Genomic DNA, 27494 nt, shown 5'->3' with positions numbered 1-27494 from the left:
TTCGACTACTTATCGTGTACACAGACACACAAAAAAAAAATAAAATAAAATAAAAAAAAACACACATCATTGTAAAATCAATACATTCATCGTTCCGCTCAGAATCTAAAAATACCTTGCAAGACAAACTACACAACAAATGTGGTAGATTCTTAAATAAAGCATTCAAATAGGACAATTTTTAAATAATATAGCAAAGTATATGAATTAATTGTTATTAATCATAAATTATATTATATTATATTTATTGTACCTATATTTTATATTTATTTTATCTACCTGCTACTTTGTATGTACTTATTTGTGTTTTGTTATTATTTTTTTTGTTCTAAGTATTATTTAAATTTAAATTGTTGACGATGGTGATTTATCAAAATTATATTATAAACATTGTAAATAGTTTAGGACCCCTGAAAATTAAATTTTGAATAGTACCAGTTTTCCGCATTTTTTATTTCTTTTGTTATAAATTGTATGGACCGTACCAATATTCCGAGCATTACGTTAGCCTTGGCCATTTAGTTATTATTTATTAGATGACATTTTTACTGTAGCCTACAGACTATAAGTACTAACAGTATACTGTCCTTCTATAATACCTATGTATTTTATATTTTCTTCTCTTTGAGTTAGAATTAGATTTAGGTTGTTTAATTGTCAATAGAAACCACTGTATCACATAAAATAGGTAATTAATATTTAAAATAACTAACATTAATGTGCAAAATCATAGATGCAGAATTGATACTTTGGCATATTCTGCTGCAATATAGTCACTATAGATTACATCAAGTTACAAGCTTAAAACTTAAAGTTTCTATGTTGCAGAATACTTAAGCTGAAACTGTTAACACAAACTATATTCTCGCATAAAACAAAGCCATTATTAAAATCTTGAATTTTTTCGCACAAACGTTTTTTATTTGTCAAAATTGCAGTTAAAAGTTAAAAAGAAATACTAGACAATATTAGATTCAAATTATTTGTCATAAAAATTAAATTCCTATGCAAGTATTAAAAAAAATAATCAAACTTTGTTTATATAATACAGGGTGGATGATTTTTATGCTACTTATATAATATATATTATATTTGTAAGTTATAACGAGTATAATGAGATAAGTTCAACTACGTTCGAGGAGATGAATAAGAATAATTTACGAATTTCGATGTGCTTTCAGGCTGACAAGTGACAGGCTGTTCATACTTGCCAAACATGCTGACAAGTATTATTTCGAACTAAATACATTGAGCAAAAGTTGTAATGATAAAAGAGTGAACAATTAGAATAAGTAAAAGTTTGTATTAACAAATATAAGTATTGACGACAAGAACAAATCATTGTTGAAGATGCCATCTGCATTAGTTTTAACCGCACTGTATATAATACGGCGAAGTTTTTTTTAAGACTGTTATGATCACATATTTTACAAATAGAACGAGTGTTCGAAAATTTCTTGGATCACTTTTATGTGCACTTAGTATGAAATCGAGTTTAAACGGTGGTGGTATCAATATAGTTTGTCTAAGGAAGAATAATAGTCGATGATTTAAGTACCTAGATTAATTAATTAAATTCTTTTTAGTATGCTATTTTTACATACGACACTGACACACCGTTGAGATCTTCTCATATACAGGTTTTAATTTTATTTTATCGCATTCATAGAAAACATAATAGGTAGGTACTGTACGTCATTCGTATATTTCACAAATAATAAACTAAATAAGAAGAATAATAATTTTTGAAAGATCAATGAAGTAGCTCAATTTTATTACTAGGTAGGAAAATACGTGTTAATAAAAACTATAAAATTAATCAAAATATCCGCCGTTCCGTCTGGCGCTAATCGATGTCTGTACCACGCATTTCTCACAAATAGACCGCTGTCTGGCCTGGTTTTCGTCTAATTTAGTTTTTAAAATTTCTTTTTTTCACAGTTATGCCAATTGCCTACGATTTATCATTAAATTTTTATCTGTATCTTCACCGACTGCAACCAAGGTAATATTTAATACTATTTATTTGCAGCTATTCGTATAAATGTATAGTTTAACCGATTGAACAATTGGATTCGAGTTGATTAAAACTTAAAAGGATGGAAAAGCATTTAAAAAAAAAAGGTCCCATTAAGCATTTTGTTATTGGACCTAAATAATGACCTTTATATAATAGACTTTCAAAAGCAGCCACCATTGTTGGGATGGGCGTAATGTGCTTATATATAAATATTATTGTACAGGTATTCGATGAATAATGTTTATCGGTCTATGGGAAAGTGTGTATAGATTATTTTCCCTATACCACGGCCAGCTTTATCTTCGTATATTAATAATATAAACTGTTAATATAATAATATAATATACATATTATATGATATCGATGGAAAATTGAAAATAATGTAAATCTCCAATTCTTCTACTCTCTCCAGCATCATTCCTGCCATTCATGGTCGTTGTCACGTGATTCGATTATGTTTTAGTTATGTAAACATTCAGTATAGCGTATGTATAAAATTATTGTAAACCGATTTTTCAATAAAAAGAAAACATAGTATCATCATTGAATATTTAATTATTTAAATATTGTTTTTCAGCTCTCTGAGCTTTTAATCACACTATATTGTATAATACCACGAATGCCGAATAGGTACCTATATTGTTATAGTATATTAAAATTTATAATAGGTACAATTATTATCCTCAACTAATAATTTAAAACCTTCGATAATCCTTGATAAAAAATAATAAAATTACTTTTATGATCACAACCAAAGTTCCTATAACCTAACTTAATGCACGAGTCACGAAAACCGATCAAATTCAAATATATAATATTAATAAGACATTCGCAATACACTATCGTCGGAAGATGAATTTGAGAACTGCATATATTAAAACATTGACTTTTAGATTAGTTTAAAGGATTTACAATAATATGTATAATAATAATATTAAAAACACATCCATGGCTTGATATCTCCTGTACATTATTATTATTATTGATTTTAGGTACCTATACTACCTATTGGTAAAATTATATTTTACAAAAGATATCAATCAATCATTGTTTACTATATTATTATACACCAGATTATTCTCACCCATCACTTAGACGAAAACATAATATTGGAAAATAATAAATATGTTATGCTCCTGCAGAATTTGAAATTAAAAATATGTTTTCCATTCAAAATATTATAAAACCTTATCAAATGAATAGAATAAAGTATAATTCATATTAAAATCTATATTTATCATATTGAAATAGGTACCTACTGCACATGTGATGAAAATTGTACCTAGGTATACATCATCAACGTATTAACAATGCGCTTCGTTAATTATTAGTTTTTATCACAAGATAGCATTATGGCGTGTCTCATAATATTTTAAGTAGATTTGTTTAGTTTAGTAAGTTTGTTTTTAGATGCTTGACATTATTAATTATTGGTGCGCTACTATTCTGCAAACAGCCGCCGAAAAACACCTATATATATATATGCACAATGACATACGCATGGTGTTTAGCGCGAACAAACTGGCTTAGTCGCGAAACGATGTGGTCGAAAAGATTCAATTATAGATATGAAAAGTTGGAAATATCAATAATGATGATTCTCGGGCAAGCACAGCAGCAACCAATAGGCGAATACGGTTATCATAAAATGTAATCAAAACTTGTAACCGACGAACGCCACGCACGATTTATGCGCGTGACCGATTTTTCATTCGAGTTCGTATCACAATAATAATAATAATATATATTAATATTATTATATGCACGCGCGTTTATATAATAGGAGCGTCGTCGTGGGAGGCTGATTTGCACATTCACACGTTTCGGTTTTCGGAACTTTGTCGGAGCTTTGCGGGGGCAGAAAAAAAAAAACAGAAAAACAGAAAAATGAAAAATAACGATAAATCTTTTGACACGTGGGCCGAACAACTGCGGATAACTACGCGTATATTATTATGCCGTGCAGTCACGTCGGAGTGGAGCGAGAAAAAAATACCTCAAACACGCAACAATAAAACCATACACGTCCTTTATATGTACAATAATATCGTTATGCTTTGTCGGCCATAACTTGACTGTATAGGAAGCACGACGTGTGTTCGTTATAACACGCGAGAGTCACCGGCCGGACGAAAACATTTTACCAGCCGTCATTTTTGCACCCTAAACATATATAATATTATACACTCGAACGTAATACGTGTATAATAATATAAAATAATATCTATCAGAGCCGGGTGCGAACACGTACGATTCTAGTAATGGGTAAAAACGACGTATGGTCGGTCAAACACGAGTATTATTATTGTTATTGTACTGTATTGTGACACTAGGTACCGTCCATATCGTATTATTTTCGTAACTTAACATTACGTCATAATATATTAACTAAATTACATCAAACGCAGTATAGTTGTTGTTATCATTACCTACGCCTAGAAAAGTATTTTCACCGAGAAAATATTATGTCCTTGTCTCGACCTCCATCTCTCCTCCCCCCCCCCCCCACACAACATCAATCCCGGTGCCGTTATTGTTGTGAACCCCTGCACAGCAGTTTTGTAAATAATATGATTATTATCTTTTGTCCTGCAACGGGGGGAACTGCGGATGGAGAAAATATATATGTACGAGCTTGATGGCCCGGCTCGGCTCGGGTGTATTACGACGTATGCAATATATTATTACATTTCATCGGAAACATCCACGTCATTATTGCGTCGAAGCGATAATAGCAATATAACACTGACAATATTATATTATTATTATTATCATCGATATCGATATCGAACCGAACGGTAGAATAGAAAAACAGACCGACCGGCGCTCCGAATCTTTATACACTTATACTTAGGCTCGTGTCCAGGATACGTTTTACAGGTTATATTGTATCTACAATCTACGCATAACCTATAGGTTACAAACCTACATATACATAGGTTTACATACCTCGCTCACGATATAAACTATAATATACCTAATATTACGCGCGGTATAATCGTGAATTTGTGTTTTTTGTTTACTTAGGATCGTGTCTGGAAAAACGAAAAAATGCGTCAAGACTTGAGATAAAAAAAAACAACGGTCAAGGTGACAAGGAGAGAAACGTGGTAGGTATCTAATATGTAGGTATCGAATCTTATAATATTATGACTTATTAGATAATCATCGCAGATATTATATCAGCCACACAGTTGAATTCTGAACGTGCTTGATCCTAAAGACCCTAAGGAATATTTTCTCCAATATACGTATGTTATATTATCTTAGAAACGACGAGCTAATGTCTCTACCAGTATTCTAGATTATATATTGGATATATTATTATTATTATTATTTATTTAATTGATTATTATTATAGAAACGCACCTAGCCAACAAGTATCAATATAACTTGTAGTGGTAGGTGATATATAATATATTATATTTGTATATATTTATTTGTTTTTATTACAGGACGGGTCACGCCTTAAAATACAGATAACTTACCTAGATAAATTATTAAATTATGCGATACAAATATACCCAAAAAACTTTATTAAATAAAAATGATTGCAAACTCCTTATTGGCAATACACATTATCCTATACGTTAGTCGGTTACGGTTACGGTTACGGGAGTCTTTAATAGTATAAATAAAAGATAAAGAGATTTAGACTGGGTAAATAGAGTTTTGAAACTAACTTGGCTAAGTATCTCGGGACAGCCCATTGATCTTTCAACAAGTTTTCCTTTTGAATATCCAGTTCGAAAAAATTTGTCAATCATCCATAAGGACTAAACCTAGTTTATTCAATACTAGTACTTAATCGTGGTGTGCATGATTAATTTACAAAATATAAGCCATACAAATTATAAATCTGGCTTCTATCACTTGCGTCCCAAATAACAACTACAGAGAACTTCAAAATCGACCTGATAAGCCACAGTATATATACATAGAGTTTAGTATAATGTTATGCCGGCACAGAATATTACAAATATTAAATAGATAAAGTTATAATTACGAGAAAAGTTGTAAGGGAGAAGCCCCTTATTTCCTCTCCCAAACGATGCCCTTATGCGCATAAGAATGGACATGTACCGTGTTTGTACGTAATATTTGTCTATGTGGTTGTCGTGAGGGATTACACTCACTAGTTTATTAGAGGACGACAAAAGAAAAAAATTACTTCAGGATAAAAAAGCTAAGGGTTGCATATTATTACTTGTGGTCTTATATAGAGACTCTGTGAACAATATGATCCATCTATATATCTCAGACGAGCGAGCCACATCGATCCATCAAAACTTTCTCGTGGGTCAGTCCGCAGTTTACGTGGGATGTCTCCGTTTAAAATATCGCGAATGTCAGCATGTTTATACATAAACATCTAAATTACATGTCACGACGTGCGTACAGTTTTATTTTTTATTATAAGATAAATTATAGCTATCAATCTATCATAATAATATTAGTTATCCACAAAATCACTACACCACGTGTGTATTAGCGATTTTAAAACCCTTGTCAAATTTCCGTTTTAGCTGTCATGTGTTTATGATGTTTGATACACCCGCAAACAATTTTTTTCTTGAATATAATATACATACTACGATAATAATATAGTAGTTTAAACAATTAATTAAAATAGTCTTTAAATGTATGGAGCCATCTCGAGAACATATCAATAATCAATATAAGTAAGAAGGTATAACAATTATATTTTTTACTTATTGGTTATAACTGTTGAGTAATATCAATGAATATTTTCTCTCATCGTGTGAACCCCATGTCAAAACCTCTTATATATTTTATTCGTTTTACTTGTTGTATTATTTAATATAAATTATTGTAAATAAAATAAAAAAAATATATTATAATAATTAATAGCCATACGATATTATTTTTATATCAGCCCAATAATCTCCTCGTAGTTAAATATATATATATATAGACTCACTAAATGCCATTCATTTTTATATTAAAAAGTTTCAATTTAAAACCAATAAAAAGAAACAAAAAAATATATACAACTATACTAAATAAGTTGTTTGTATTCTAACTAAATAATTATAAATTTTAGTCGAAATAGAATTCCTAAAGTTTAAACATTTTTGTAAAACTTTTTATGAAACTACAGCTTCACAGAAACGTTAATTAGAATTTAGCATTTAAACCCAGCCTTTCGTTAAGTTGTGTGATACTTTAAAAGAATGTCATTATTAAATTTAGTTTTATAATATTGTGTTTTAAAAGTGATTTAAAAATATGCGAATTTGAGAAACAAAGTAAGTATTTATATGAGATAATATTATATAGAGATACATGGCTTATCGTATGTCTGAAGACATTTAATTATTTCATGTCAACTTACTGCCTTTATATAAATATTTAAAGAGACATCTCGAAAATTAGTTTTGACTTATATTAGCTTATTATTATTGAAATTTATAACATAATTAATAAACTATACTATTTAACTTATAACTTTTAATGAATCAGCTAATTAGATATGTATAAATAACAAACAAGTAATTCAATAAATATTGCTCATAGTATTAAACAATGAAATAATAATCATATTATAAGATTAAAGATGTAAATATCTAACCAAACGGTAATTTTGTTTTGGTAAGCTGTGGCCGTTTCCGGCTGATTTCTGATGTAGTAATTAATATTAGATTCATTAATATAAATAGAGACTTCAATATTTCATCATTCAAAATATTGGGTTTTCAGGCAATAAATCTTAAATTATTACAAGAGTAGGCCAATGATAATAATTTATTGTCATGTTGTTTTTGTTATGAATTATTTTAATTACTTTTGTAACACGGCGACGTGTATATGCAATTTTAATACAATACAATACACTTGAAGCGAATGTATCTTACTATTATACTACTATAATATACTTGTTAATGTACCCACTAATATATATTGGGGGGACGGAGTGGCCGAGTGTCCTAAGGCGTCAGTTGCGATGCAGCCAATAAGTATAATATATGATATATAGGATAATAGTTGAGTCATAAGTTATAACAGTTTATATCAAATAAATCATGTATGTAACTATTATTAAGACACTTGGTTATAAAATGGACCCCCATAAAATGTAGTAATAATACCAAGAGTAAGCCGAAATGTTGATGTTAACTAAACACTTAATCACCATTTTGTTTCAATATAATGGGAATATAACATTCAACATTGTTGCATTCAACTCCACTTCCTCAAAGCGTATTAATTTATTCGTTCTTGCGAGAAGCCTTTGAACCATATTAAATATTAAACCCACTATTATCTACCTAATGTTTACTCAATGTGTTTTTCAAAAGATAAAATATACCACATTGCCGTAAAATCAATATGATTCACACCACAATAATCTAAAATAGGATAAACACCATACACCTATGCGATTTATCTTTAGGTTTTAGTCAGGCATATTATGTTTATTTATCCAGTAGCAGACTACCTACGCTTTTTAGGCCCCTGGTTACTATTATCATCAGGAAAATTTACGCACAACAGATCACATTTAGCTCCGTTAGTTCAAACATTACAGTGAATCAACCTAATTACGAAACTTGATGTTAGGAACATTATATGTGTTCGTATATTGGTACTTTACGAGTATTCAGTTTTTAAGTGAGTTATGAGAATTTTGAATTAACGCTATAATTTAGACGCATAACTTGCTAAAAAATTGAAATATCGTAAAAAACAAACATACGAACACAGATAATGTACTTACCATCAAATTTCGTAATAGGTCGATTCACTCTATAATGTTTAAAATAACGGAGGATCTGCTGAGCGTAAATTTGCTTTGTGGCGCACTTGTAAGACGGAGACAACGCAGACGGCATGTTAATTAAATATTATAAATATGTAATCAGTACTATTACTTAAACATTTTTAAATATCCAATAGTTGGAAGATAAAGACCTATCACCCACAATGATTTTTTTATTTCAATTTGACGGGCAACATTACTCGCCTTAGACCACTCGGCCACTCCGTCCCCCAATATACATTAGTGGGTACATTAACAAGTATTATAGTAAGATACATTCGCTTCAAGTGTATTGCATTGTATTAAAATTGCATATACACGTCGCCGTGTTACAAAAGTAATTAAAATATTTCATAACAAGTACTTATTTACTTTTCCAAACATGTGATGTTATTAAAAATTAAAAATATTACATACATTTAAATAATCGAATACATTTCAACGGATTTATAGACTCCAATGATTCCATTGGATATCATATAAACTATAAGTATACTTTTAGGCATTCGTGACTTAGTATTCACATGTAGATCCATCTTGTGGAAATATTGCTTAATATTACTTAACATTAACAACGCATAATATGAACAAACGTTGGCTTTATTATGAAGGTTAAGTATTAAACTATTAAATTTTGGGCTTACGTAAAAATGTAAAACCTTTTTCTTATACAAACACCAACGAATATGTGTATTGATAAATTTGGAAATTTCAATTTTTTAGTACAAACAATGTACAAAAAAAGACTTTCGATTTTTTTTAAAATTTTTATTTGACATAAACAATCTATACAGATCAGCACAATAAGTTTATATGATAAGAGTATTATACAACGTGAAAGGTATGATTAAAGTACCCATTAGTGACTATTGGCTAGTTGATTATTTTTAATAATAATTATTATTATTTATGTATATGTTTAGAGGCGTAAGGTATTAAAGTTTTGCAAAAGGTCACGGCACCACATTTTTTTATCTGCGATTAGGGTTTCCTGGGAGTGTAAGGATGACAAGATATTTTATGAAATGAGTTTGGAGTCGTTCATGGAAGTTTGTGTAGAAGATACTATGTGCTTCCTATTTTATTGTTCGGCTTGCGATTTGAATTTAAAAAAGTATGAATTTCACGTATGAGGGAACCTGATCCAGAGAACATAACCCACAGACACACACACACACACACACACACACACACACACACAAGTATATAAATATGTGTGAAACGCGTTGATATCACCGTTTAACACAATATAAACATTCGTATCTATCTTACTCGGAGACTGTGGTGGAGGTCCTCTTGTTTATATCGCATTGGAACGACGATCCTCTGCCGTTACGCATGTAAAACGAATGAGGGTTTCTAAACGACGGCAGCCAGCCTAGTCGAGCAAGCGCGGCCAAATGCCTCTTGTCGTAGCCGCTCTGGTCGGTGCTGCCGAACGAATGATACGAGGCCGGTGACCGGGACGACGTCGAAGCGAATCCTCTGGGCATCCAACCACTGCGTGACAACGCACCTGCACGCACACACACACACATACACGCACGAGCACGGCATCGAGAAATCAGTCGCCGGCGCACACGACAGTAAAAATAAAAAAAAAATAAAAATGCACACGGTCGACTTTAAATTTCATGTTCTTGTAAACTAATTACGTCATGATAGATATTATTGTCGTTTAGGTGTATGTGGTTCAAAAATACGACTACAATGCACAATATTATGTAAATATGGCGGAAACACGACACAAAAAAAACAAATCTCTACGACACACACGTCACTAATAAACGTTACACAGATAGGTAGGTATATTTAAAAAGAGGAAGTATTAGTCTAATAAATTATATTATGTATAAAATACAGGTACAAACAAAGACTACAATATATGTAAATTGTTATATTATCACATTAAAATTCAAACTACATATTTATTTTCCGATCACCATTAACCATGTATCTATGATGTAGAAGGTTACCGCAAAAAAAAATAAATAATAAACAACAAACACAACACTCAATCATTATATACTACATAGAACGTCACAATCATATTACATAGGATATAACAGGTAAACATATTATTATGTATCTAATATAATATATTATATTATGATGTATATTAAGTTGGTAATGTTATTAGATGATAACATTAAATGATAATACATTTATTTTATTATATTATGATACGCAGAAAGCTTGAATGGAACCGTTCCAGTCTTAATTAGATTTGTACGCTGTATACTATGAGCTAAATATAATCTCATCAATTATCCCCTTTTCGGTCACAAAATTCACGAATTTTCTATTAAAACCAAAAGTAGGTAAGGTCGAGATAAAAATAACAAAATATAAGTATTATATCCGTAACGAGTGAAACGTCATCCGACAAATCTCAACCAGATTTCAAAGTTATTAATCCCAACTAATAAAACAACGGCGTGTTTAATGTTAAGCTTTGGAACTTTATTGCATTTTATCGAAGAGTTTTACGATTTTTTTCGATTTTATTATACCTCGTGAAAAATCTAAAATATAAATGTCATTGTTATAAAACAAATTAGGTTTGTCTCTTATTATTCACGTCTAATACATAATAGTCCATTATCACGCATTATCCTATCTACCTATAATAATATTAAATTGTGTAATCTGGGGATTTATACGCATTTTATATTATTTAATATTTATGAATAATATATCTAAATAAAGTTCGTATAATCGTACGTATGAAGTAGGTATAGTAAATCAAAATTCAAAACACCTACCTATTATGCACCAACGAATACCCTACATTTCAAAAGGTATTATACGTCCTTGATTTTATGCACATTGGTACATAAACGCTATAATGTTATAAGATGATTAATTTACTAAAAAATATACGTATCCTTCTAATTATTTCCCAGTTTTTATATTTTTTAGAAATAATATGAAGATTTGTAATCGTTTTATATGAACTTGACTTTTTTCAGGCGATAGTAATAAATTAGATACATGCACTATGTACCAAAATATCATGTACTAATGTACTACATTTATATAGTTTGCTACAAAAAAAGTACCTACTTTAGTACTTATACATAAAAAAGAGAAGAATAACTTATGATCTATTTTTAAATAATAGTTTCAACTTCTAAATAATACGATACATTAAATCAACATAAAAGTGTGTAATCTTAACCCAACTTTAAATCGTATTTGTAATTTTAATTCAAAACTATTATTCAATAAAATAAAATGTCTAAATACTATATAATAGTATGTTATTTCTTCAATAAAGTTATCTATAAATTATAATGTTGTGACATATTATATTGACATATTGTATTAAATTGCTATCTTAAACTGCAATCATAGGTAAAAATTAATTTTGCATGTTAGACGAATTTGTATATACTATATAGTATGCATGTTTGAGTTTCTACAACGAAAAACCAAAATGGCTTATAGGTACTTAAGTTGCATATAAGTTGATATTTTAGCTTAAATATTATGTGGATTATAAATGTAATAATAATAATAATAATTTGCTTATAACTTTAATGTTTGTATGAGATATGAGTGTAAAATAAGTCCAGAATAGTTGTAAAACATGTTTTAAATTGCCTAAATAAATATCTATTTTATTTAGGTGCCTATTTTTTAAATGGGTATAAAAATAATAAATGTGTTTGAATGTAATTTAATTTTTCATATGTTATGGTATAATGAACTGAAGAAATAGCTTTATACATAATATATAGTTATATGTAAATAATAAACTTAATAAATATATTTTGAAAGCATAACAGAATAATTCAATAGAAATTAAAAATCTTACATTGCTTACGTAAGTAACTATTACAAACGTAATAATAGTGTTTATAAACACTGTAAGAGCAATATATTGATGTACATCGTAACGACGTAACCTCTCTAAGCTTATGCTATTTAATATAATTGTTGACTTTTAGAGTTTATATTCAATGCTAATATACAATATTCTATTAAGATTATACTTTAATATATATTACAGGCTAATGATTCGATACGAAAGCACATGCAAATTACGAATACTTAAAACATCTATATACAACGAGATGAACTCTGATGATGACCGATAGATGGCCTGTTACTGTTGTGGGTACTTTCTACTTATTTTTTTTGGTAATTAAACCCGTAACTCTGCTTTGTATACCTATATAAGTGTCTGCCATTAGATAATCATTAAAGCAATCTAACATTTGCTACCTAATATATTAGGCAAGTAACAATTCGTACACAAGCAAAGATCCAAGCATTATCAGAGTTCAGTTCATTGTCATACCCGACAGACTGTAAACAAGATTTACTCGTAAACCGTGGGCAAGAGGCTTTCTCATTACTATAGGAATTCACATACTAAGCATAAACTCAATGGGAATCAAACAAATCCAATTATGTCGCACATTTATATTCGTATATCATATGGTTCTTGTATGCGTTCACGTGTATTAGATTAAATTCCATTGTTAATGAAAATAAGAAAACTGCATACAAAATATATGTGATAAATATAATATAACCGGGATATTTAGCAAATAAGTTTGTTTAAAAAAAATATTTTAAACGTTTCAATACAGCCTATAACAGTGAATAATCTGACGAAAAAATTCTGTAGGTGTCATTTATAATTATTTTTAATTTCTGTGTTCCCCGTTTCCCGTTCTTCAAAAAACGAACATTCCTACGATTTTTAGTATTATTGTCCAATCAATGTCGTATGATCGTCTCCGTATTAATCACTTTTGTTTGAAACTATTTACGAAATTGTGCAACACATTAATACTACAAACCATGATTTGTTCATAACAATATCGTCATCAATTAAGATCTACCTATATGTACTCACCCAGGTATCTTTTCTGCATAGGTTCTTGTGTCAAGTCGTCGATAATGCTCTGCAAAGTTTTGCTGCCTTGCATCACGGGTATAAACTCTTCGCTATTTTGATACGGCCGGTCGCTCCTCTTGGGTTTTTGGCCATCTTGTAAATTCCAGTTTTGGTTTTTCGTCGACGACTCTGTGGTGGGTTGGAATCCGTAAGGCAGTCTCCCCTGTCTCAGCAATGAAGAAATGTACCGCTTGGCGACATACCTCGGGCTGTTGTACCAAAACGGCATGTTATCATTCCGGGCTAGCGAAGCCATGAAACGTTTGGTGATATAGTCGTCTGGTGACGAATCTCCATCAGCTGGTTTTACATCGTCTACCTCACGCATTTCCGGTTGAAAGTAACCAGTTTCGATCAAGAATCGGATGTGGTCTAATGAAACTACACCATGATTTTCAAAAACTTCGTCAGCCATGTTGGTCAAGAACAGCTCAACCTTTTCTGGATCATATGTCGTTCCAAACTTTTCCAAAAATTGGTCTAATATGCTTCGCAAATCTGATTTAAACTCGTCGCGGAAATCAGGCTCGGTGGCTGCTTGTCTTTTTGATAACCCAGTTAGTGCCAAATTTTTTATCTCCTTCGAAATACAAAAACACATAAATTATTTAAAATAATATTCAAAAAAATAAATGGTCACGATAAATTGGATAAAATTATCGATTCCAAATTTATTGTGATTGGGAAACGTAGTCTTTTAAGTTATAACTTATAACTTAAAAGACTACGTATAAGTTATAACACTAGTCACTAAAGGATTACTAAACGATTAGGTGCCAACAATTAAAATGGAAAAATAATAATAATAAGAGTTTCTCACGCTTAACAAATTAATTAATAATTACAATTTAAAAATAAAACCTTGATAAGAGCTCCCTCGTGATGCATATCAATATCTACTGCGAACTATATTACCTATTCAGTTTAGTTAGAATACACATGAATATAAAAAATATTTATTAAAATGCTTAATACGTAATATTATAGATGTATTGCCACAATACACTCCATAAGTAATACAAAAAATACCAAGAATTAAAAAATATGGTATTTCGATATACATATATATATACAAGGCTGGGCATTAACGAGTTATAAAGTTAATTTTGGCTTTTCATTAACTTAACTGTTAACTTAATAAATTTCTTTTTTAATTAACGTGAAATTAACGATTTAATTTTTCATTTCAAGAAGTAAGTTAAGTTGATTTATTTTGTTTTTAATTTTATCATATTTTACTAATTCAGTATATTTTGTTTTCATGTCAAAAAATATTTAGCGTGAATTGTTTAAAGTAAAAAATATATATAATTTGAATTTAACTAATATGGAAACACTGTATAAAATATAAACACTATAGTCTATAATTTAGTTTTGGGTTGGAAAAAAATTAAGTATGTTAGCGTTGTATAAACAAATTAACTTTTTTTTAACTTAATAAAAAGTTAACAAAAAGTGTGTATTAACTTTTAACTTAACTGAGTTAACCTATAGTTAAATTAAATTTTAACTTTTTGTTATTGGTGCATATTAACTTAACTTAACTGAGTTAAAAAAAATCATTAACTTGCCCAGCCTTGTATATATATTTTATATATCAAAAGTATAGTATTTATTAAACATAATTATTTATAATCTCATACAAATTTTTTAAAACTGTAACTTTATTGATAACTTTGATTATTATATTATACTACGTTATTATATTTGCACGTTATACCTTATGCTGTATCACCAGTAATTCGTACATGCCAAATTCAGGTGCATATTTTAGAGGTTGTTTAAAGAGTAAGCTACAATTAATACTACATCAAAAAATATGAAATATAATATATTTTGAATATATAATTGTAAAAGATGTAATACTATTAATATAAATACACAGTAAAAATAAAATACTATAGCAATAGTAATATACTGTAATTAAAAATATTAAAATTTAATGTTAGATAATATATTATAATAATGATTTATTTACTTAATTAATTCAGAATTTCTAATAAATTTTGAAGTTTTACATATATTTTGAGTCTTTCTTCATTTGTTTAGTTTTATAATCTATTGATATGCCCGTATTTAATTTGTATTATGTCTTCAATTAAATTCATATTATCTTATACAGTTAAAACTATTAAATCAACAATAAATTACTGGCGATTGCAACAATTCTACATACTATAAAAGCCTGACTTGCCAGTGTGTCTATTGTCCGTGGTTTAAAAATATCTGGTGTGGAACGTCTGATATCAATACAACTGTAGTTGGGTGTCAAAAGTTTGAATACCATATTATTACAAGCAGTTACCTATGCTGCATGATTCAATAACGTTTATAAAATACATTTTGATACATCGATATTATATAAATAAATTGTAATGTGGTTTTTTTTTATCAAACAATACCGTTATATTACGTTTGACATGAGTTGTAAATCAAAAGTAAATAACGCTACCAATAGGTTTCAATGTTATTTGATTTACGATGAATCGATTCATTGTTTGATATTAAAAAAATAAAATGAAAAACAGTACCTCTATTACCCGATTTTTTTGGTCTTGGATGGCTTTTGAGTTTGCATCGCTTGCTTGTTCCAAAACGTCCAACATTCGTTTCTCTTGAACCAACTTTTCGGGTAATTGTCCACTCTTGGCCAACGAAGCAAGCGATCGTTTGTATTCTGGTAACTGTCCGGTTCTCGCTAGGGAATCTAAATTCCTCTTGTTGAAATTAAACGGGAATGCATGTGAGACCTGCCATAACATATAACCTCCACATATTAAATGATAGACAATATTAGTTTTTTTCTTTCAAAGGCCTCCCAACAAATCCTAAGCTTGTATTATGCGCTTCCAAAAACATTCCATTTATCACGAAAACCATATAACCTATGTGTCAAGCTTGGGCCAATATTACGCGTTGGGTCGGTTTTTTTTTTTTATCACTTGAACGTTATTACAATATAGAAATGATTACGCAGGGGTTGCATTCCTTGACTATAAAAGATCGGGTCATCTAGTACCCCAGTTGTGGTTACCTTAAAATATGTCTTTACACATTCCATGGTATTACAGTCAAGATTAAGTGTAAATTGTGTAGACATTTGACGTCCATTTTTTAACGTATGAAAATATTTTTTAGACTAATTAGGTATTACTATCCATACAAATGCTGATGTTATCATTGAAAATTGCGTTATTAAAAATATAATAAAAATATTATAATTCTTGATTCAGTATAATATGTAATTTGTAAATAATGTTGTAGGTATACCAATTAGAACAAACTGGAGATCAATTGATTGGCATAAAGTGAAACGAACTATCTATGTATATTAGTGTGAATGACAGTGTGAAACGATGAATTTATTATTCAAAAAAAGTTTATAGATACCATTTCTGTATTTTATATAATATGCTACACGTATGTATATTAGGACTCGATACGACTGATCAGTATACGTATATATTTTCCATTTATCGTATTTTTGTTCACCGAAATATGATGGTTAGTTCTCCATTCAAATGGAATTGCTGACGTCGAGTTTCGAATCTATTAGATCTATTCATACATTCTTTTTTAAATAACTTTCACATCAAAAGGCACACTTGTTGTAGATTTTCAATTTAAGAATATTCAAAAAAATTCTAACATTATCCTTTAGGAATATTTTTCATATATATTTTAATATTTTTAAAGTTTTAGATTCTGGGTGCGTTGAGAAATGTATTGATTTTACAATGATGGTTATTTTTTTTTATATTATCGTGGTAGATCCACGGTTTTTTGAATATCATTAACATGCATATAAGATTCATTAAATCTTATTTGTAGATTGGAAATTGGAAACAGATGGTATTTGATAATGTTTTTGTTTGGAGTTTTCCAATATTAGTCAACATATTTGTGAAAAACTACAATGTAAAATTATAACACCACATACGCTTTTATCATATTTAAACTTGTTATTTGATTGTTATACCTAATTCATAAACCATAATTCTCACTTTGCTATGTCAAGTAATTGTTCATATACACGTATAGTTGTTATACTTATCTAAATTTAACGGGTATTATGCGATTACAAAAAAAAAATTGAATTTCATTTTTTTATATCATAAAATATAATACTTAGCGATATGTTTTTTACTTTTTTAGTCTTGTGGTACATTTTTATACGTATGCTTTACAATATAATGATCTCGAAGCATTTCATGTGTAGTTGATATGTATGGTTTGTCAACTATAGGTGCATACATTTTTCAGATTTATATTACGGATTTAATATAAAACAATCGTATTATGTGATATGAATTGAACGTATTATGATGTGCCTGTTTGTGTATTATAATAAATATTTAATTAAAAATTGATGTATAGTTCGTTTAAATCCTAAATTAAATGGAATAAAGTTGTAAAAATATATTGATTTCAGCCTGTTGTATAAATGTGACACGATTTAAATCGTTTACCCTACACCATGAAATAATTGCCCTTTTAATTGATTTTTTTGTACAGATACTCTCATTGAATATCCTATACAGGAACGCAACCATAATAGGAGCGCATTTGTCTGCAATGGGATCTCCTGTCGATTTTTTTTAAATTAATGTCTTTTATTAAATGTTTTAATTTATCTGATTTATTGTACAATTGATTATTATAATATAATAAGTATTAGATATTAATACATAATATTAGTTCTTTATATGGATTTTAAAAACACGTAAAATTGTCTTATGTTTGTCATTTTCAGGAAATGAGCAAGACATACTGAGTTGCATAAACTGTTTAAAATATTGTCTGTTTCTCTTACATTATAACAAACATTTTTCATAATAAGCAGTACTTAGGGGGATATCTTTAAATGTTCATATTTTAGATTCTGATTGTAGCGATGAATGTATTGATTTTACAATGATGTATGGTTTTGTTTTTCTTTGCGTCGTGATACACGAAAAGTAGCAGAAAAAATGCTTCAATTTACAACACTGAGTGTGGTTTCTAATAGTAAATTGGATCTAGATGGTACTTTTAAGAAGTAAAAATTGAATATTCTCTGTATTTTTCAAAATAATCGGGAAACACAAATTAAATTACCTACTTATAAATGATAAACTGGAATTTTTACGCAAAACAAATTTTCGACGAAACAAATTTTGTTTTTTGGTGTAACTTCAAAACGAATAACCATAGATAATTGAAAATTTCACAAAATATTTAAACTAGTATTTTCTGTATATTATACAATTATTTTGAGCTACTTATTACATTTTATATTTTCGGTTTTTTATGACAATTATGCAGTACTTACTATAAATTATAAATTAACTATAAAAAATTGTTGTGATATAGATTGACAAATTTTCTTCGCTTTGAATCGTTTTTCGTATGCAATGATTTATCATTGAATTTAAATTTGACACATCCATTAAAGTTATCTACTCAATGGCGAGGTACACTCGACTCCTACTTTACAACAGAGCTGTAACTCAGGTACTACCCCCCTTTTTAATTCTAAATTTATAAATTAGTATTTTATTTGGATGAAAATAAAAATGAACCTGACATTACAAAGTATATAAAATAAATTGTAAAATAGGTATAATATGCAACAAACTATAAATATAAGTATTTCTTGTTTTAAAAAAGCTTAATGTGACTACATTTCCATTTGTGCAATAAATTGTTTTTACATAATTGATAATAAATAAATTAAATATCATCATCAATACTCATATAGTCATATATAAGTATATAACTGTTTATTTTCATAAATTTAAGTATTACTTGGTATTAAATTGTCACATAAAAATGTCAAAAATGTAATAAACAATTTTCGCTCTACTGATTATGTACTTACCTTTCAATATAATCATAGAAAATAATCAAAATACTATTTTTTCAATAAAGTTCGTCTTTTTTAAGTTTATAAACTATAATGTACGTTTTTTAATTTTTTGCTCAACAAACAAATTATACACGCCATCTTTATATTTCTAATATAAATTTAGTTAGTAACTTTAAAAAAAAGTGTGTATTTTTATTACCCAGAATACAAACGTTATTGTTATAACAGTAAAATTAATTCCATGTTTTACAATCTATTAATTTTAACTACATCGAAATATTTGCACTAGATTCTTTATAATTTCACTTCCTACTCTTCTTTAATAATAATCAGTTATTTTTTTTTTAATTTAATGTGTATCAGTATTACATGATTTCTAATTCTAACCGTTTTTAGATTAGGTGATTTATATTATACCCTATTAAAATAAATCTAGTACCTACTTAATTGGTATAATATAAAGCACAAACCTATTTAGTATTTAGTAATTTGTTGTTTTTGTAATAATATTAAAATTATGTACTTTGATTATTATTTTATCGACCAATAAAATTCATTATATTGTAAATAAAGGTATTAATGTATTGCACTAATACAGTTTATAATTATTATGTTTAGCGTGACAAAAGTACCTATAGTACCTAATATCATTTATGATCAGTGTTGGGAATAGATAACTAATAATTTATCTAGATAAAGATAAAGATGACTGTAATAATTTTTATCTAGATACAGATAAAGATAATTATACTAAATTTTATCTAGATAAAGATAAAAATTAGTACATTTTTATCTAGATAAATATGAGATAATTTCATGTTTAATTTTGAAAACATTCAGGATACTTACTTGAGTCTACAGGTAAAAAAAATGCATAATTTAAAATTTTTTAAAGCAGAGGACAGAGGTCGTACAGATCGGTTAAGCAATAACTGAAATACCGGGAATTCAAATAGGGTTTTATAAATATTAAATTGTTATAAATTACAATTATTATAATATTATTATGCTTGTGAGTCCAATATCCATGAATGTTGGTTTATTTTTGTCGGTTTAAAACAATAATTATTTTTCATACTTTGTACACAATCTATGAAACGGGTATAAGCTAATGAGACGATCATAATTCGGCGTTGTCCGGCGGGTAGCAGGGATAGATGTTTTTGCTTTTGCTATTATTAGTTGTTCTTACAATCTTACCTACTACAGTACTACATGCCCATTACATATTTCTATTTTTTGGTTTTCTCATTGTTTACTCCAGACTAACAATGAATATTAATAAATATTAAAATCATGGTATTATAATGCATATTACTAAACGTGTTTTCTATGTAATAGATGAAAAATAGAAAAATGTAAAAATAAAATAATAAAAATATTTTAAATTTTCAATTTTTTTTTTTAGTTCATTTAAATAAATTATCTAGATAAGTACTCATAGATAACTAGAATTGTATCTAGATGAAGATAAAGATAACTGAGTAGAAATTTATCTAGATATTTCCCAACACTGTTTATGATGTTCTAATTTGTACGTTATGTTTTTGATAACATTTTTGTTTGTATATTGTTATAAGCTATACCTACATAATATAATTATATTAATTTTAAATACAGAAGGATTTTACCATGCTCACCCAATTTTTCTGCTAAAACTATGTTTATTAAATATTCTGATTTTTTGGCATTTTTATCAGATACCTATAATTAATTCTATGTTTTCAAATTTGAAATAAGTACATAATTTTTTTTTATTGTACTGATTGGCGGCAATATAAACCTTTGTTTCACAAACGAGAATCTACATTTTTTTATACATTTTAAACAGATATAATTTTAGATTCTGAGCTGAGCAATAAATGTATTTTAAAATGTTACTAAAATCAAAATTCCAAAGATTATGTTTTGGTCTAATATACTTTGTTTTGATTATTCAAATATATTATAATAACTATTCATTCATTAATAGGCAAGCAATAATTGAAAGTGTTAAGTTTTAAAGAATGGCCTAAAAGTTATGAACGGAGAGACTATGAATTGAAAAACTAAATTAATTATTTATCTCAAAAAAAGGAAAAGTAAGTTCGACAATAAGAGGGCAATGGTTTAGCGCCGGCAAATAAGTAGCCGACTGACACATACAGACATAAATTATTTCATGAACTGGAAAAAGGTGGAAAATATATGGGACACACTATACCTCTATTTGTTGAATTATATTTATAAATTATGTTACTTCGGGTTTTGGCCGAAACAATATTTTTAATCTTCTGATCAAATATCAATAATAATATTATACTTCCAAAGACTAAAGAACCCTTGGTAAATCGGAAAATCTAAAACTGTCAGATACGATTGAAAATCTAATTTCAAAGTGTCTAATGTTGGAGCCTATCATTTATTTATTTATTTTTTATCCCTCTAGATTGGTATTAAATATTTATTCGTTCCCAGTCGAATAAACATAATCGACTAAATGGCTACTCCACAGCTTACAACTGGGGCAGTTCGTTTTTATGGCAGGTATACCTACGATAAGAACTCTTATGTTTGATTTATATTTTAAGTTTTCCAACCGAATACAGCTCTTATATATATTTTTAATTCAGATTTGTGTTTATTGCTTAACACTATTCTAAGAAATTTCAATTGAAAATGAACGATTTTAGTAGGTAGTTTACTATTATGCCTATATGGTTGTACAACGCCATATTGTCATAAAAATAACCTTTACAAGTCGTTACACAATTTTATACTAAAACTTACTGCTTTTTGAGATTACTATAAATTAATATGTTTTAAAAAATCAAATACTTTCACGAAAGGTGTAAGTTATATTTCTTGTACTAGATTTATGATATGGAAGAACTACAAAATGCTATAAATTATAATGAAACATATTATGTGGAATATATTTATATGAAAATAAACATATTTTTATAATATGAAGTAGTATATTTTAAATTTTAGTTCATGTATTTGCTTTTATCCAATCCAAATGTATAGCTATAGAATCTAGATCTAACTTATGAAACCACCTCTTTAAAAAAAAAGCAATTAAATAAATATATAAAAATTACTAAACGAACCAGTCTGATTTTATGGGATTCAATTATGGGGTATTGATTAAATGTCCAAATTGAATAAGATTTTAATCTTTCAGTACAAAACTCGAAAAATAATATTTAAAAGTTTCGCTTTACGTCTTAAAAATGATACATTCCTATATACCTTAAAATACAAATCGTAAAAAAATTGAATAAACTGCTAAACAGACACTTTAAATATCAGGCAAATGCTCGTCTGTTTCTGATCTCTCACAAAAAATTCCCATACAGGGTTGCATAAAAAAATTATTAAATTAATGGACCAATCAATTTTGTTTAAGTGACCATAAGCTTACTCTTGATTCATTAAATGTTTAATGATTGTGCAACCCGGCACTAATGTATCTAGTAAGTGTCTAAAACGACAATGTTGTAGAGAACTTTTTAATTAATATTCCATCACCATCGAAGTATATAAAAATATATTTTAACGGGAGGATTTCCAATTTAATATTTTATTACTTGTATTTATTGCATAAACATTATATTTAAATCTGAATCCTTATAAACGAAATACGTGAATAAATATTTGTATTTAAGTTATTTTTTTAAAAGTGATTTTAGATTATTTTTTTCTTCAAGTGCTGTAAAATAAAATATATATTATATTATTATACAGAACAGAAGTTGGTAATTTAGTAAGTATACATACTATGAAAATGTTTGTACGAACGGTATGTCATATTTATTGTAACCATAATACAACGGGAAGTATTTAAGCGAGCTAATCCATTTCTATTAATGGTGTTTGAAAAGAATTTTTAACATATTTAAAATATTTTAATTACAATTCATTACTCTACAACTCAAAATTATTTACCTTGTGTTATCAGCATTATTATGTAGTTTTAATTAATTACTTAATTTTAAATGCTACCCTACAAAATCCTAATTTATCTTCTTTTGAATCCATAAATTATTAGACAATACTTATAAGACAAGTATAACAATTTAAATAAACTAAGTTTGAGAAATTTTGTTTTTTTTTAAATTTAATCATACATCAAAAATACGAACTTAATACAGAATATGCAATAAAAACACCATATGAATATTAGTTTAAAAAAAAATTATTAATACATACCACACATACATATACCATACATACTTTATTTTAATTAAAGCTTCTAAATACAGCCACCAAACGTATAAAAACCCTGATTAGTTACTATGGTCTATATTAATTATTAAACCATTATAACATATTATATTACATACATTTAATACTTTAAATTGCATATAATTTATATTTTTTATTCTATATGAATTAAATATTTTAAATTACTACTGTATGCAATATTGGTTAATAAAACATAAATAAAATATATTTTTATATCAAATATTATTTCCGAAATACTAATTGCCTAAAATATTTTATAATAAATTAATAGAGTACCTATGCTTACATTTTGAAGTTATAATAAAATAATATATTATCCTATAACTAAAAATATTACTCTTTTAAATATTTTATAGAAATTCAATATATTTACGAGTTTGTTGATCTTTTAACATAATTTTTTTTTACTTTTTATTTGAAACATTTTTATGATATTTTTATTTAAAATAATACTTTATAATACCGGGGAAGTCACTCTGTTGTATAATAGGTTTCAAGTGTATTTTTTTCATTGATGAGATTATTGATTTATATACACATTACGTATGGGTAAATCTGAATTCAATGATAAATCATTGCATACAAAACACCATTCTCGGCGGAGACGATCAGCCTCTATTTTTTATGTATGTTGAACTATTGTTTGATAAAAATATTACAAATATTCTATTATATTATTAATTTTTATACGTATACATTTTTGTTACTTATAAGTGAATACTGCATAGGTCATAAAATTAGTCCAAATATTTTTAAAATTTGATATTGTAAAATTATAATTTAAGTCATTGTGATAATTATTTGTATTTAATAATTGTTTCAAATGACTTCAACTAATATTTTTTGAATAATAGCAAAATAATAAAACCCTTTAAATATCCATGCCGTACAACATTTAAACTTAAGAAAAATTACTGTGACTTAACGCTTAACATTTTAAAAACATTTTAGTGAGGTAAACTTATGTAAAATGTTGCATTAAATGTTCAAGTATAATAAGTATAATTATTAAAAACTGTATGAATTTTTAACTACAAAACAATTTTAACATTTTTATGAATTTGACAACTTTCCTCAAAACTAGAACATCAAACTGTTATAAAAAATTAATGTGTAGGTTTTACGCTAAACTTTTTGTTTGACTTCAGTAAAAACAATATATTATTAATATGATTAACTTTGAACTAAATTTTCAAGTTTTTCAACCTAGCATAAACATTTTGATCACCATTTAAAGAAAAGAAAAAAACAATCGAAAATTTGAAATGTTTTTTAATATCCTAAAAAGAGCCAATACATCAATACAAGTCATTTTCTCGTTTTTTGTATTTTTTTTTGTTTTTCCCTATTATAAATAGTACTGGGAAATTTTTGATTCCACGGAAAGCATCTAACAACTTTATCCAATTTGCTATCAGAAACCCAACCTGTTATTAAGTTGAAGATTGTAGAATTCTTACTGTTTTAAAACAAAAAATCAAAAGATAAAAAATAATATTTAAAAATAACATACCAACACATTCATCACTCCACTTAGAATCTAAGACTAACAACATCTTTTAGTTTATAAAAAATTAAAAACTAAAACTTATAATATCGTTGTAGAATGATTATAATAATTTATTAAGCAATAGATTTATCGATTTTTAATTCTTAAAAATATTTATTTCAAATAGAAAATTATGATTTTAGTACAAATATTTAAATGATATAACAAATCTATTCTAATTTATATTTTTTCGTTTTTCGTAGTCGTTTAATTTTGAGATATATTATTTCACTCAACTATTGTTTTTTTAATTTTACATTTATACACTTAAGCCGGTATAGATAACTATGATGTACGTATTCTGTATAATTATTCAAAAAATCAAATTTAATAAAAAAATGTATTAATATTTATATATGTATATATTATAGGTATAGAATAAATCTTTTAGAAATTAAAAGGTATTTAACGGATGGTAAGCCAACAAGTTAATTATGATTAACCGAACTTAAATAGATTATAAGTACAATTGGATTTCAACATTCAAAACTAAATTGCAATTTTCAAACACTAAATTGATAAATTTAATGAAAACCATTCTATTTAATTATTTTGTTTTTAATGCGTTCTTTATTTAATATTTTATACCTAGTAGTTAATTAGCTTAAAATATATTGTATTGCTTAATGTTTTATTTCTTTGAATTAATTAAATCGTATTTTATTTGTTTTATTCATAGTATTGAAATTAGCCGACAGTTGACAAGTGACCGAGTATTTTATAATATAACTGCATAATATTGTCCTTATCCAAATGTTATTTAGTAAATATTTTGTTTTTAAATAATTTGAAGTTGAACCAACATAATTTACTTCGGTAAATCTTTTACTAAGTCATTATAGTAGCACAGATAACATTAAGATATAGACACCAAACATACATAGTTTCTCGCCGCCGCCGAAATCTATACGGTAACGAACGGAGCAGTCGAAAAAACGAATCTATTCAAGAACAGAAAAAAAACAAAAAAAAAAAACAATAATATCAATCGGTCCAAAACCGCGGTTACCTCGAGTAGGCAGGCCAGGGCGGGCCAGGATCGTTGCGGCTTTCATCTGGCGCCGGCTGACGGTTGCGTTGCTTGCGGCTCTTCGGGACGACGACGATGACTACGACGACGGTGATGCGGCCGTGCCCGTGTTCCACCGGCGATTTGCGACGCGAATACTTTGTGACGTCTCCGCGGCCGACTCCCGCTCATTTATCTGCGGCGGGACCGGGCCGGGACGCAAGCGCCTCTCGCAAAACACGACACGAAGATCGGAAAAAACACACACCCACACGCAAGCGCGCAGCCCACCCACACCAACGCAAGTATGACGGGAAATCGTGTACATATATTATATGCGTCGTATATATTGGATATGATCAACTATACCTACTGTAATAATTATATAAGGTGAGCACGTTTCGTGGGTTTCGGCGGGGCATGTCGGGTATACCCCGGCGTTGAGTCGACCAATGGCAAAACAAGAGAAGCATAATATTATAATAATTATAACGAGAAGAAAACCCGAATAAAATAATAATATTTTACCCGTAATAAAAATGTATCGAAAGAACTATATAGTTCTTATATGTTATATTATATACGTATGCGATGTTATCGTCGCTTTCCGCGGAAAATTATTGCCCCAAGGAGACCCCAAGACTCCGGTTGCACGACATAATAATTATATATATAAGATGTTTGGGTCGCGTTATTATACGAAGCGATATACCTCGTTACGGTGGTGAAATGGATCGTTCATTGAACATTGGATATCGTAAGATATTATATAGGTAGCGATTCGGGACATATTCCATATGTGTATGATATATTACTCACATATTATATAAATCATTATATTTATATACAAAGAATAAGATATAAAAAACAAAAAAATTTGAAAATTAAATATGAATTAACTAATTATTATGTACCTAATAACACTTTCGGTGCCAATTTGGTTTTAAATAACTACATCGTTAACAATAATCACATAATATTTAAATGAAAAAATTATAAGAATAATACCATTGATTATACATAGTTGATTATACTATGTATAATCAATGATAATACTTATTAGATACTTATACCAACCATAGCAAATTAATTACACTTGTCAGTTATTTCTATTACACTCTGTGAGTATATAGTTTGACTTCACG

The 27494-nt window shown here is 27.9% G+C and overlaps 1 protein-coding gene across 1 annotated transcript in view; it reads right to left on the bottom strand.

The window, feature by feature from the left end:
* The window catches only part of LOC100161933 (uncharacterized), a 32525-nt gene extending 6010 nt beyond the window's left edge, over positions 1 to 26515 (bottom strand). The window contains 4 exon segments of the mRNA NM_001204994.1: positions 13672 to 14293; positions 16245 to 16463; positions 26350 to 26370; positions 26372 to 26515. Of these exon segments, the coding sequence (NP_001191923.1) occupies positions 13672 to 14293; positions 16245 to 16463; positions 26350 to 26370; positions 26372 to 26395 (886 nt within the window). The 5' untranslated portion in view covers positions 26396 to 26515.
* Positions 26516 to 27494: the final 979 nt, after the last annotated feature.

Source organism: Acyrthosiphon pisum, chromosome A1 (genome assembly GCF_005508785.2).
Source record: "Acyrthosiphon pisum isolate AL4f chromosome A1, pea_aphid_22Mar2018_4r6ur, whole genome shotgun sequence".
NCBI classification, from domain to species: Eukaryota; Metazoa; Arthropoda; class Insecta; order Hemiptera; family Aphididae; genus Acyrthosiphon; species Acyrthosiphon pisum.
The sequence above is the reverse complement of the archived record's forward strand: the minus strand, read 5'-3'. Positions and strand labels throughout refer to the sequence as shown.